Source organism: Eufriesea mexicana, unplaced genomic scaffold, assembly GCF_001483705.2.
Source record: "Eufriesea mexicana isolate 0111107269 unplaced genomic scaffold, ASM148370v2 scaffold202, whole genome shotgun sequence".
NCBI classification, from domain to species: domain Eukaryota; kingdom Metazoa; phylum Arthropoda; class Insecta; order Hymenoptera; family Apidae; genus Eufriesea; species Eufriesea mexicana.
Genome location: NW_016908372.1, coordinates 1,309,150 through 1,324,828, shown reverse-complemented (window position 1 = coordinate 1,324,828; position 15,679 = coordinate 1,309,150). Strand labels below are relative to the sequence as shown.

The 15,679-nt window shown below is 32.7% G+C and overlaps 1 protein-coding gene across 1 annotated transcript in view; it reads left to right on the top strand.

Moving 5' to 3' along the window:
* Tat (Tyrosine aminotransferase) overlaps positions 1–15,679 on the top strand; it is a 36,140-nt gene that overhangs the window by 1,849 nt on the left and 18,612 nt on the right. Inside the window, exons 2-3 of the mRNA XM_017911386.1 lie at positions 1,391–1,495; positions 1,762–1,829. Of these exons, the coding sequence (XP_017766875.1) occupies positions 1,391–1,495; positions 1,762–1,829 (173 nt within the window). The remainder of the gene's footprint in view (positions 1–1,390; positions 1,496–1,761; positions 1,830–15,679) is intronic.

The following is a 15,679-nucleotide window of genomic DNA, read 5'->3' as shown; positions in this document are numbered from 1 at the left end:
TTACATACAGAAGCAAAACATGACTGTTAGTTGAACGAAAAAATCCATTTTCTAGTAAAATGCACATTAAAATTTTCTAATTAACGTATTTACCAAAAGAAAAATAATTAAGAAGAATTAAAGAAAAGATTTATCTGCATTTATCTGCAATTTATCTGCAAATTTGCAATTTTTCCAATCACCGAAATTTTTACCTTTCATCGAGGTCCTCTCGATAGCTATAAATTATTTGATTTTTCTGGAACGAAAAATTCAGAGTACTGGAATTAATAGGTTTTTCGTCAACTGGTCTTACGAAAATACTATTTAATTTGCAGGCAGGAAATATCAGAGAAAGCGCTCGAAACAGAGACGAATAACAACCTTTCATTACGAGTTTCTGCAATTGGCAAGGAATTTCGTGAGACCGGATAATTTCGTGTTCTTTCCTTATCATAGTCTGTCCGTGTGTAATTAGTTCGAAGTCTGTTCCTTTTTAAATGTCTCGTTTAGTAACAGAATCGTAGGCCATTTAAAACTTTACCTGAGGTTTGTAAATGTGTTTGTGAAAGAAGTTAGGATAAGTGATTGCCTCGTTTCGCGTTTGATCATGTTATATCGTCTTCTTTCATTGAATTATCTGTCCAGTGAAAGAATAATAATGTTTACGTGTTTGTTTGTTTGAGATTACAGATTTTTCTAACAGCAAAAATGAGATTATAGATAGATAAAGTATCTTAAAATAAAAATTAAAGAATCTAACAAATTCTTTTTTATTTTATTTTATTTTGACATCAAGAAGAAATTTTATTTTATTTATTATTTTATTATCGAATTAAATCGAGCCTGTTTAAAATGGTTTAAGGACTTTTTTATTTTTATATAATGTCCCTATTTTTTGATGCATAGTTACTAGAATCAAAAGAGAGATTATAATTTAATGAAAATAATTATAAAATATTTAAACAGTTATGGAATTATGAAGTTATATAATATTTAAATAATACAGTTGGCAGAATTGTCTTAAATATTTGTTACGAATTCGTCGTAAATGTCATTCAAAATTCCGTTGTCAGAATAAGCATCATAATGGGAAGAGGGAGACAAATTTCTCCTTCAATGTGATTATAATCTCGAGATGTACATTAATATCTTAGTGTGACACAATTGCCATTCTCAAGAAGCAAATTAGCGGCAACCACCGCGTTTCTTAATTATTTAAGGCCTTTAAGCACATTGCAGCTTAGCTCGAGCAATTCATTACGTACGTTTGCCTATTGTCAAACTTAATGCGCTTCATAGCCAGCTAGAATCGTTGAACAAAAATAATAGATGTAATTAACATTTTCTGTGACTCGTGTAGTTAATGTTAATCGACGATATTAAATCAGAGCATCTTATTAATTTTCAGGTGATCCAACTACTTTTGGCAATTTAAGACCGCCTAAGGAAGTAATCGAAGCTGTTCAACAAAGTTTGCTTTCCCAATCATACAACGGATATGCACCAAGTACAGGTAATAACATTAATTACTAATTTGCAAAAAGTAAACTAATAACAAGAATAGAGTGATATCTACTTCAATTTTTATTGATTTTTATTTCTTCTAAATTTTTTATTGTTACCTAATTATTAATATTATTCATTAAATGTTTTATATTTAGATCTTATTGTTTATTATATTTTATCAGATTTGTTATGTTAGTGCTATCCATCGAATTTTTCCCTTAAATTGTTAGTTACGCAGTCTTTCAAAAAGTCTTTTCAACTTTCCAACTTCAGGGTACCAGATCGCAAAGGAAGCTGTAGCGGAGTATAGTTCCAGCGAATTTGTAAAAGTGGATGCTAAGGTAAACTTTTAAACGATTAAAGTAAACACTGTTTACGACATTTTAATCACATTGCATGCACTCGTAACATAATACTTATATAAACCAAGAGAAAACTTTATTCGACGTATTACGGTTTGGTTACTTTACACGTTCATTGCCAATCGAAGTTTCATTAGCCACGATGTAACATTTTAACATGTTGATGAAACATTTTTACCACAAAATCCACCTTTCGCATCGTACAATATATTTCACGTGAATTATTATAAAAACATTGTTAAAATTTCTCCGCTTTTTATTCCCTTCTCGTATTCAAAACAACGTCGCACGCACGTATGTGCGTTACATACGAACGCAACGCGTATGAAATTGCACGTGTCGAAATATGTCGAGGAGAAGAAAAAATTGGAAATAAATAACTTCGCGTTAACAAATCAATTATCCTGACAAAATTCGTGCAATATTGAATCGCTGTTCTATTCGATATAATACCGATTCCGAGCAAATATACGACACTACGAGCTATTAATTACATTTATTTGCGATCTCTACGACTGTCACCCGTGGCAAAATGTTGGAACTCGATAAACAACGACAGCTAAAAACGTTTCAAATTTTAACACGTCGCTTAACAGTCCACACATATTTCCCAATTGATTTCTCTCATTGACGAGACACGCGACATACGTCGATATTAAAACCTCATCCGCCATTTTCCCTCGACCTCGTTCTCATCCTAATTAAATAAACTTGCCAATTATTCTTGTTCGATGAAAAACATACCTGTCGTTCGCGTCAGGTTTATTGCAAAATACGATAAAGCGTTGTGAAAAGTTCAGCGGAAAATTGGACTTCGTTTACAAGGATATCAAATGAAAAGTCGTCCCAATGATGGCTTCGTTAGGCTCGAAATTATTTGAGTGCCTTCGCAAACGAACTCGCGACGATTCTCGTTTTTGGAGAGGAACGCGAAAGCAGTAGATACTACACGAGCACCCTTTATGTGAACGTTCGATTATACGAACGGTAAATTTTCCATTGTAACACAATGTATGTGAACATAAAAATATTTCTTTTTGGTGTAATGAAATCTATCTACAGAAATTTGGCATGAAATTGACATCGATTTTGTGATAATAATAATAACAATGAGATAATATTACCGTTGAAGGTTCATTTTATTATAATAATATAATATTAAAACGAATCGATGTGAAATTGGTACAGTGAGTAGATCATATGGGCGTTATAGTGGAATATTGTTATAATAATATAGTAATAACAAATGACAATAATTATGTAGTATAATTTTGTCAAAATGGAAAAAGGTATGACATAATCAAGAGACTCAAACGCGAAGAATATGCAATTTTATTAGACAATTCTAATTTCTAATTTTGTGTTCGGTGAATAATTTTCACTCTGTTTTATTTTCTATTAAGTATTAAATAAATATTTAATATCTTTGTCTCCCAATTAATTCGTGTAATGGAGGTTCTACTGCATTCCAATCTTTCGGGCGGATATTAAACATTTCTTTCACTGGAAACAGTACTTCGTCATGGATTTTGCGGAACGTACGGTTTAATACTTTCGAAATATAAAATGAAGGTTTACGTACGCGATATGCTTTGGGAAATAATTTATGAAATATGGAATACCGAGTGCTGAATTAAATTTGTAGCGAACTGTAATGCATTAAAAAAGATTTATTATCATAAATTCTATATGTATTTAAAACAGAAAAATGGGAACAGAAATTAATTTGAATTTCGTAGATCAGATTGATCTAATTCCGGAGTTTCTCAAACGTTTCCGGCTCACGACTCCCTTCTTAACCTCGGTCACTCTTTATGGGCCACTTTCGCTAATTTTTCATACTTTCCAAAAATTTTAACTCATCGAAATTGGACATGATCACTTGTATTGAATTCTTTATGTTCACGAATTTATGCTCAAAAGTTTTGTGCCAGGATTCCAAATTCTTTCATTCTCTCGCGTGGACTCTAAAACTTGGTGCTAGATCCACTAGGGATCTTTGTGATCTTCCTTAACACCAGATTTACGGAACCCGTCAATAGTTAACTTAGTTAACTTATATTAAGACTGTTAATATAATATATAATTGTTTGTAAATTAAACTAATCGTTAAAAAAAATGGCACGTGGTTTCCTTTACCTGTCAATTTGACAGGTGTCCTTAGAAATAGGTATACAGATGGCGTCCGTAAATCTAGTGTTAAGGAACTCTGAAATAATGCAGTATCAAGAAATTCATATCACCAGAGTCTCTTTTCTAAACTATCTGTGTACTTTTTGCATAAACCTTAGGATCTCAGGTCTCAGAACTCCGAATACAGAACTCAGTATTTAGGACTTAGAACTTAGAACCTAGAAGTCAGAACTCCAAACTCAGATTTTAGATCTCAGAGCTCGGAGCTCGTCGTTACTATTTGTTTACTTTTTTAACAAAACTGGTCATCAAAGTCATCGTCGCTGCTATATCGTATGCGTATTGGGTGAGAGAAATGAAAAAAATAGAATAAGAATATATAGAAAAAAAAGAGAAAAAAATTGTTGGAAGAGAAAATGCAGAAGCGTCTGGTTATTCCATATTGTTATCGATCTCTAGGGAACCGTGCTACTGAAAGCCACGTTGCATACAGATTGCTTCCGGCTACGCCTTGTTTTGCATTCGCAAATAAATCATGTGTATTAATTACATTCGAAGTCTGATTAATTGTTCTACTTCGTGAATTATTTGATTAACATTTTAGGAAATGTATATACCGATATAAATATCGCAGGATCAGCAGATTCAACGTTAGCTTTGATATTGTCAGAATATCCGAGAACTATGATTAACTTTGTTAATTTAATGATTTAATGTTATAGACAAATCTTCGAAAAAATAACTATAGAAAATATCAGAAAAATAATTTTTCTTTTCGTAGTGTGTATATATACCTTTAAAAAAATAATCGTGTAGATATTTTCATTTAAAAAGATACTCGATATCATTATATATAAGCATTTAACAACATTAAAAGAATTTTTATTTAGAAAAATACTTTAATACTATGATAGACATATCCAATAAACTACACTGTTTAACACGAATTCTAACCTCTAATATACATTGGATAACTATTGCAGAGATTACCCATCTGGATACGAATACATAATTGAGATTCATTTATCATCCATAGTTTCCGAAAAATATGAGTTATTCCAAAAAGGAACGATTTTGCGCTAAAATAAAGTATTACATAAAAAATAAAAACGTTAGGAGATTTATTCTTGTTTCACAAGTTAGGTAAGAGTATCCCGAGATCATCTATGTCCATAATTATAGTTATTCGTGCTTCTGAATAAGAATACTTTGTCATCAAAGCTAAAAAATAAGACGCCGAACGTACGAGCTTCCGACGCACTATTCTAACAGTTTTACAATATCGTATTCTGCAGACTTTTCTCGAGAAAAAACCATAGAACAGAATTATCGAAACAGCTTCCAATTTGACTAGATCAAGAAAATATTCGTTGGTAACGTGTACGGCACTCAGCTATTACTCGCTTCTCTAGCCTCGACAGTGCCGTAGCTACGCGAGACCGAGAAAATACAATTCCCTACGACTATACAAACAATCGACACATGTATATATGTATCTCTTTCGTGTATTTATAATGATACATATTCATTGCTTTGTTCTTCGCTTGTGATTTTAAAACTGTCCACATTCTATGCAGTCAATAATATATTAGTTAATAATGAAGGTACAATTAAAAAAGATTAAGAAAAGAAACGTTGCCTCCAATCAGTAGCAAAATATGGTATGTAATACGAATTCTGTTAATAAATAAACACACTAGACATCCTAATGTAACCCGTTAATACAGCACTAATTGCTTCAATAAGATTCCTAAGGATAAAATTACGCGCAAGACACTGCCAGCGCCATCTATGATTTGGGCTCAAAAATCAAGAAAGTGATAGGAATATAGAATAGGCAAAGAGGTCGTCGGTTGGCAGGTCACGTGACAGGCAAGGACAGAGAGGGGATAGAAAAGGATAGAAGGGCTCCGACAGAGAAAAGTTAATAAATTACTCAATTTCCGTAATTAATTTATGAACTTTTATAATTTCATTGCAAAGCTGGAACTTCAGGCAACATTCTTATACAACCTTTGTAAAGAATTTAACTCTAAATTGTTAGTTATTAATTTTTGTTTTATGGCGTCTATGATTTCGTAACGACGACCATCGCGACCTTCCGTGAAAATATTTAATACTAAACAAAACTAGAATCAAAATGTGATCAAAAGTTATATGAGAAGATTCGCAAGAACATTGTTTTTATAATGAGTGCATAAAGTTTCATAAATTAATTGCATAAAAGATAGTAATTAATGGAAAACCAATGGCGACTTCGACAACAATTCAAACACTCGGTAGAATAATAATTAATAATTAATTAATTAGAGACAAATTTATATCAAAAGTCATATTAGAAAGTTCACCAAGGCTATGCCTTTATGATAAAATTATGAAAGTTCATAAATTAATCACAGAAATTGAGTAACTTATTAATTTTCTAATACCGGATGAATATTCGAACGACAACAGAGGTTCAAGGTTCCAGTCCAAACTCATAGATGCCGCTGATCGCAGGCGGTAAAATTTGAATCGATCATTATTCTAATAAATTAATTTGGCAAGTGCAAAACTAATAAATTCTGAGTTTCAGTAATTAATTTATGAACTTTTATAGTTGCATCGCAAAGCTGAAACTATAGGCAACATTCTTTTGTCATTTTCGAGAATAATTTGATGCTAACTAATTTGTTATTTATATTTTAATTGAAGGCGTACGTAATTTCGTACCAACGACTATGATCTTTTGAGAAAATATTAAATAATGGACTAAACTAGAAGTACAATGTGAACAAATATGTATAAGAAGATGTTCAATGATATTCCTTTTATAATGTGTGCATGGAATCTATAAATTGATTGTATAAAAGATAATAATTATGGTCAAACTATCAATGCCTTCAGCATCTGCTCACACTGTCTGGGCAATAATTATTACAAATTAATTAATTAAAAAGGAATTAATTTATCCAGAATTACGAAAGGCGTCAAATGCATAAAAGAAACAAGTATGTATAATTACCTTCCTATCTGAATGAAATCAGGAATACTAACTTTCGCCAGAAGCAATTATAAATTTACAATATTTTATGCACTAGACCACTTTAATAATTCTAGTATTGAAATGAACTAAACTCTTGGTACAAAGATTATGCTGTATCATTTATTTAATTACATTGTCAATACAAATCTTAATCTGTAATATTCATTGTGTAATTCTTGTAGAATTTACTTTTCTTGAAACAAATCTGCAAACAAAATTGCTCTATTACTCTCACATTTCGAAGAATATTAGTTTCTCCAAAAACGTTTAATTTATGAGATCTTTCTCTTACTCACTTTCTATATGCAGTTGTATTCACTTCTGTTGCAGAACTTTTATTCTATAGATAAGTTGCAAAATACACAGTTTCCATTCGCAATTTCTTTTCCATTCTAATCATACAGGACTGCTCATGTGTTATTCAACAATGTTCGATTAAACCTTTTCATTCAGCTGAGGTGTTTACAGTGTCGTATAATCCAGTATAATTACTTTCTGCCTGCATCAATTTTTGTATTCTAGACTGATAAACACATTTCCCTCCATTATAGCATCTAAATCTGTGTGTTATTCCACTTTGCTCTTGCTGCTGCAACATAATTAAACAATCTCTGTAATGCTTCAGTATATGATTCCATAAAATATATCATCACAAAATTAGTAAAATCTAAGACTGTCATTGCATACCTATTTTTATCCCATGTCTCTGACTGTATAAGCTCACAAATCAGAATGTATAATTTCAAACTGCTTTCTTGCCTATGTTCTCATCTCTCAAAATGGTGTCCTCAATTATTTTGCATAGAAAAAGTATTCTGTATTCTCCAAAATATTCTAGTTTATTAATCATATGGTTCATTGGTCTCAAGTCCACAATCCATTAGTTTATTCCATTGCTCTTTGAAAAGAAGCATACTTTCTTTTATTATCTTGATATCTTCTTCTTTCCATCATGCTTTTAAAATACCAATCTTAATGATTTTTTCCAAATAATTAGACTTTTCACATATCCCACACAGAGAGTACACTTCTTAAGTCTTGTCTTTTCTTCCTAATCCTAGAAATTTTTCTGATTTTTATCTCAATCTTTCAAAACTGAAGCATTTAATTTTTTTATTACCTTTATTGTTTTCCCAACATACAAGTGCAAAATGTGTAGTGGAGTTGTACTTAAAATACCTCTTCTCCTAAGCTTTGAAGACTATAGATTCATTTTGATCTGCTTTTCCCCTTGCTTGCTTGGCAATCTGTTGAAATGTGAAATTATCTATTCTTTTCTGTTCTTTCTGATTACCTTCCACATACTTGCAAATAGACGATACCTGTGTGGCAATATGGTTACGATTTTAATTATAAGCATTGTTTTTTGTATCTTACTTTCTAATGCATGTAATTTGAAAACTTACCTGTCAGCCATGCAATGTGAGTTATTATATCATGTACAATTTTAGATTTATGCATGAAAAATTCCTCTTTAGCAAAATATCTTTACCGTTCTGTATCCACGTTATGGATATTGTTTAATTTTACCCATATCTCATGACTTAACATACAGGTTGGTTCATCAATTAATAATTCCTCCCCTATGGTTGAAACTATCAGATTTTGTAATAACACATTGTTTGCTAAACAATCCTGTTTGTGCTTTTCTACATTTCCTGATTATCTTATTATATGTCCATACAAACCTCAAGATCGCAGCATGAAGTCCACTCTAAGTTTTCAAATATGATATCCATCTTGATCCTTTCATCCATTGATACTTCCAATTTCTTTCTCGAATTTTGTTTTCCGCACTCAAACACGTGGCCTACATTCGGTTGGCAGTTCATAACCTGTTGATTTATTTTTTTACTTAAAACATGCACAACCCACATACATTCCACCTTACATTACTCACCCGAGGTCTCCTTTTGTTTTCATCGCTGCCACAATCTCTTGTCATTCTCTCCAGTTATAGATTAATTAGTCGTTTACAGTCAAAAATACCCATTACACAATTACTGTCCAATAATAACATGTATCTGGAGCATATAACCAAAGTTAGTAACCGATTCAAATTCAAGCGTCTTCGATCAGCGCCGTCTATGAGTTTGGACAGGAACCTTGAACCTTTGTTGTTTGAATTTTCATTCGGTATTAGAAAATTAACAAGTTACTCAATTTCTGCGAGTAATTTATGAACTTTTATAATTTCATCGTAAAGGCGCAGCCTTGGCGAACTTTCCAATATAACTTTTGATATAAATTTGTTCCTATTTAATTATTTATTAATTATTATTCTACCGAGTGTTTGAATTGTTGTCAAAGATGCCATTAGTTTGTCAATAATTACTATCCTTTACGCAATTAATTTATGAAACTTTATGCACTCATTATAAAAACAATGTTCTTGCGAATCTTCTCAAATCACTTTTGATCACATTTTGATTCTAGTTTCGTTTAGTATTAAATATTTTCACGGAAGGTCGCGATGGTCGTCGTTACGAAATCATAGACGCCATAAAACAAAAATTAATAACTAACAATTTAGAGTTAAATTCTTTACAAAGGTTATATAGGAATGTTGCCTGAAGTTCCAGCTTTGCAATGAAATTATAAAAGTTCATAAATTAATTACGGAAATTGAGTAATTTATTAACTTTTCTCTGTCGGAGCCCTTCTATCCTTTTCTATCCCCTCTCTGTCCTTGCCTGTCACGTGACCTGCCAACCGACGACCTCCTTGCCTATTCTATATTCCTATCACTTTTCTGATCATTTGGTCCAAAACCATAGATGGCGCTGATTGCGGGCGGTAAAATTTGAATCAGTTATTATTCTAATAAATTAATTCGGCAGTGGAAAATCAACAAATCCTACGTTTCAGTAATTAATTCATGAATTTTTAGAGTTGCATCGCAAAGCTGAAACTATAGGCAACATTCTTTTGTCATTCCCAAGAATAATTTGATGCTAATTAATTTGTTATTCATAATTAATTGAAGGCGTACGCAATTTCGTTCCAACAACCATGATCTATTTGAGAAAATATTAAATATTTAGTACAATGTGAACAAAAATGTATGAGAAGATGCCCAAGGATATTCTTTTATAACGTGTAAATGGAATTTATGAATTGATTGTATAAAGGATAATAATTATTGTCAAACGATCAATGCTTTCGGTATCAGTACAATAATTATTACAAAATAATTAATTAAAAAAGGAATTAATTTATCCAGAATTACCAACGGGGTTAAATCCATAAAAGAAATAAATATATACAATTACCTTCCTATCTGAATGAAATCAATAGTAACTTTTGATAGAACAACTATAAATTTGCAATATTTTATGCATGAGACCACTTTGATAATTCTAGTATTGAAATGAACAAAACTCTTAGTACAAAGATTATGCTGTATCATTTATTCTATTATATTGTCAATACAAATCTTAATCTATAATATTCATTGCGTACTTTTTGCGGAGTTTACTTTCCTTGAAACGAATCTGCAAACAAAATTGCTCTATTATTCTCAGATGTCGAAGAATATTAGTTTCTCCAAAAACGTGTAATTTATATATGAGATTTTTCTGTTACTCACTTTCTATATGTAGTTGTATTCACTCGAGTTGCAGAACTTTTATTCTGTAGATAAGTTGCAAAATACACAGCTTCCATCAACAATTTCTTTTCCATTCCGGTCATACAGGTGTGCTCGTGTATTATCCAATAATATTCGATTAAACCTTTCCATTCAGTTGAGATGTTTACAGTGTTGTATAATCCAGTATAATTACTTTCTGTCTGCATGAATTCTTGTATTCTAGACTGATAAACACACCTCTCTCCATTATAGCATATAAATCTGTATGTTATTCCACTTTGCTCCTACTGCTGTAATATACTTATACAATTTTTGTCATGCATCAATATTTGATTCCATAAGATAAATCCTCACAAAATTAGTAAAATCTAAGACTATCATCACATACCTATGTCTGTTCCATGTCTCCAGTTCCATAGGCCCACACATATATCAGAATGATTTTTTCCAAATAATTGGACTTCTTACATGTTCCACATGGAGAGTATACGTCTTAAACCTCGTCTTTTCTTCTTAATCCTAGAAATTTTACTGGTTTTTATTGTAATCTGCAACAGCTGTAACATTTAATTTCTTTATTACCTTTGTTGTTTTTCCAACATACATATGCAAGATGTCTAATGGAATTGTACTTGAAACATCTCTTCTCTTGAGGTTTGAAGGCTACAGACCTGCTTTTCCCCTTGCTTCCATTGCAATCAGTTCAGTTTTGAGATTATCTATTCCCTTTTCTTATTTCTGCATTACAATTGCAAGGCATTTGCAAATACACGTTCAAAAGACATACATAAGATTTTAGTTATAAGCACTGTGTTTTCTATCTTACTGAATAATGCATGTAATTTGAAAACTTACCGGTCTTACACGCAATGTGGATTATAATATCACGTTCAAATTTGTATTTATACATGAAAAATTCCTTTGTAACAGAATATCTTTGCTGTTCTTATCCTTATCATAAATATTGTTGAATTTTACCCATATTTCATAACTTGATGTACATGTTGGTACATCAATTAATAATATCTCCCCTCTGGTTGAAACTATCAGATTTTGTACCTACACATTGTTTGTTAACCAATCGTGTTTGTACTTTTCTATATTTCTTGGTTCCTTCATTGCACGTTCGTATAAACCTTGAGATTACAGCATGAAGATCACTATAAATTTCTAAAGTTGATATCCATCTTGACCCTTTCATCCATTGATACTTCCAATTTCCTTCTCGAATTTTGTTCTACGCATTCAAATACGTGGCCTACATTCTGTTGGCATTACATAACCAGTTGATTTATTCTTTTGCTCAGACATGCACATTCCACACATGTTCCTCCTTATATTACTCACCCAAAGTCTAAATTCTTAATCCATCATAAGTTCCCTTGTCATCTCTATGTTGAATTTGTTCTTCCTCTCAGCAACTCCATTGCACTGTGGTATCTTGGATGGAATGAAATCATGTTTTATTTGCTTTCGACGTAACCAAACATGGAAGTATTGTTCCACAAACTCACCTCCATTGCCTGAGCATATGAGTACTTTTTAACTTTTTGACAGATGGGTTTTCTTTTAATGCCGTCAATCTTTCTATTTCCTCAGCTGTCTGATCCTCTTCCTGTACATGCAAAACAATAATCACTCGAATAATCACAAGCAGTCAAGACGTACCTTGTACCTCCTTTTGTCATTGGTTTTATTGGCCCAATCAAGTCCATGCACCACATACCCATTAATACTGCTGCTTTTATTGTTTCCAAGTTTCTGTAGATATTTCTCCAGATTTTTGCCTAACTGCAACATTTAAACTCTATATTGAATTTATCTTTACTTTTCATAACTATTACTAATTATTCGTTTTTCATCTTTTCAATAATCCTTATATTTGCATGACTTACAATTAGTCATTGATGCTACATACCTTTCTTTGTTAATCCATATGCGTCTTCGCTTATGTTTTGTGATCCATATAATACGCATTTCTTCTTCATAATGTTTTCAATTGAACTACTCCATTTTCTTTATATACATCAACTTCATCTTTCTGAAACTTAACAGATTAGTGTTGGTCATTGTTTTTGATCACTGATATCAATATTTACTCAGATCAGGAACACAACATACTTTTCAATCTGACTGTAATCTCCATATCTCTGCATCTGACAAACCCATCTTCCTTTCCCAATCCTTATTTCACCACCAAATATATCCATCCTGCATGTCATGTGGCAAGTAGGCCTAGAATCCAAAAGACATATGGTAACTTATACCATTATATTACTGCAACAATTCTTCCTTGCTATAAAAAATAATTCTTACCATATTTTTCTCCTACTGCATGTGCCCGTATAATTCAACAGAATATATTACATACAGAATCAGGCTCTGCTGTCACTAACAAAAGATAGAAAAACAATGGCTCATATCTTACACTATTTATTTGCGACTGAAGGTTATTTTAAAACGAACACAAAATCTTTTACATGATGCACGCACACCTCAACGGACACTACAATGGCTCCCACGTTTTTCTGCAATCTTTTACGCACTTCTGGAAAATAATGGACCAACAAATTAGTAAACAGTTTCTTCAATCTAGTGATAGCGCAGAAACCCAATCAAATATCGAAGTTTAGAACATCTAAGCCACGAGAGATAACGACGCAGGATGACCTGCCACGCCATAACTCTTTCAGCACTGTATTTAGAAAAAAAGTCGAGAATCGAAAAAAAAACACTGACTCCATTAAAGAAGGGAAGAATCAATCCAGTGATAAAGAAAAATACAAATCAAAATCGAAATTTCGAAGAGCTAGGCAACGAGAAATAACGTCGCACGACCACCTGTCACACGCGTCCACTTTCGGCATTGTATTTAAAAAAAGAACGGCGAAAATCGAATAAAAACCACTGATTCTATTAGAGAAGAGCCTATTCTATCGAGTGATAATGAAAAATCAAAATTCAAAAACGATGTTTCAAAGAACTAAGCCACGAGAGATAACGTCGCACCACGACCTGTCACACGGATCCACTTCCGGCAGTGTATTTAGAAAAAGAACGGCGAAAATCGAATAAAAACCACTGATTCTATTAGAGAAGAGCCCGTTCCTTCGAGTGATAATGAAAAATCAAAATTCAGAATGGAAGTTTCAAAGAGCTAAGCCACGAGAAATAACGACGCAGTACGACCTGCCACGCCCTTCCACATTCGGCACTGTATTTAGGAAAAAAACGGCGAAAATCGAATAAAAACCACTGATTCTGTTGGAGAAGAACCCATTCTATCGACTGATAATGAAAAATCAAAATTCAAAAACGAAGTTTCAAAGAACTAAGCCACGAGAGATAACGTCGCACCACGACCTGTCACACGGATCCACTTCCGGCACTGTATTTAGAAAAAAAACGGCGAAAATCGAATAAAAACCCACTGATTCTATTAGAGAAGAGCCCGTTCTATCGAGTGATAATGAAAAATCAAAATCAAAAATCGAAGTTTCAGAGAGCTAAGCCACGAAAGATAACAACGCAGTACGACCTGCCACGCCCATCCACTTTCGGCACTGTATTTAGAAGAGAAACGGCGAAAATCGAAAAAAAACCACTGATTCTATTAGAGAAGAGCCTATTCTATCGAGTGATAATGAAAAATAAAAATTCAAAAACGATGTTTCAAAGAACTAAGCCATGAGAGATAACGTCGCACCACGACCTGTCACACGGATCCACTTCCAGCAGTGTATTTAGAAAAAGAACGGCGAAAATCGAATAAAAACCACTGATTCTATTAGAAAAGAGCCCGTTCTATCGAGTGATAATGAAAAATCAAAATCAAAAATCGAAGTTTCAGAGAGCTAAGCCACGAAAGATAACAACGCAGTACGACCTGTCACGCCCTTCCACTTTCGGCACTGTATTTAGAAGAGAAACGGCGAAAATAAAAAAAAAAAACACTGATTCTATTAGAGAAGAGCCCGTTCTATCGAGTGATAATGAAAAATCAAAATCAAAAATCGAAGTTTCAAAGAGCTAAGCCACGAGAGATAACGACGCAGTACGACCTGCCACGCCCTTCTACTTTCGATACTCTATTTCGTAAGAAAACGACGAAAATCGAGAAAAGATACATCTTCTGATTAGAGGAGGGTCTACTGTGATGAGTCACAATAAAATATTCTAATACGGAACAGGAATTTTATGTATCTAAGCGAAGAAAGGTAACGGGGTAATTCGATTTTACACGCACTCACACTTCCGTTACTGTACGTCGAAAATGCACTGTTCAAATCGGAAGGAAATTGGCCTACTGATCAAGAAACACTCTATTCTAACGAGTGATATCAGAATATGGCAATACAAGATCGTAATTTCCAATATCTAAAGAATAACGATAACACGTAACAACACATCACATTTTGATACACACTTGCACTTGCATCACTTTATATCATACACGTACCGTCGAAATCGAAGAAAGAATAAGAAGAAACTGCATCTGCCGATTAATGCTAACCAATATCCCAGTAGACGATCGAGTTCTGGAATCTACAATCGATGACTCGTGACTATTCTGTTCTCTTATATGATTCACACTTACACTAATTCATGTCGCACATGTATCCGTAGACGAGATTGGTCCTTTCGTAAATATCACGAACATGTAACTAAAATTGTTCAATGTTTCGAAAAAATAACTGATACTGTGCATTATCGTTGTTGAATATTTATTTCGTCAGTTGCAGTAATTAAAACAATAATCAATGATGGCACTACTTTACGAAACGTATTGTTCCGACACTGAAAATTTTACTTTAAGGCGTAACATTTGTCCATGTTTACCGGCATGATGTATTCGCGTCGACTAAAAGTGAGCTGCGATTGGACAAGCTATGCTTGTTTTCGCGGGAAAATGCTTCGTGGCTAAGATAGCCATCTACTAAAGTATCGTTGTAGAATATCGGACGATGTCTTATATTTATTAATAACAACGTTGTAAATTCAAATATGTTTCTGTTATGAAAATAATAAATTAAGAAATACTTATTTTCCACTATAGAAAACTTATAAATTAATAAAATT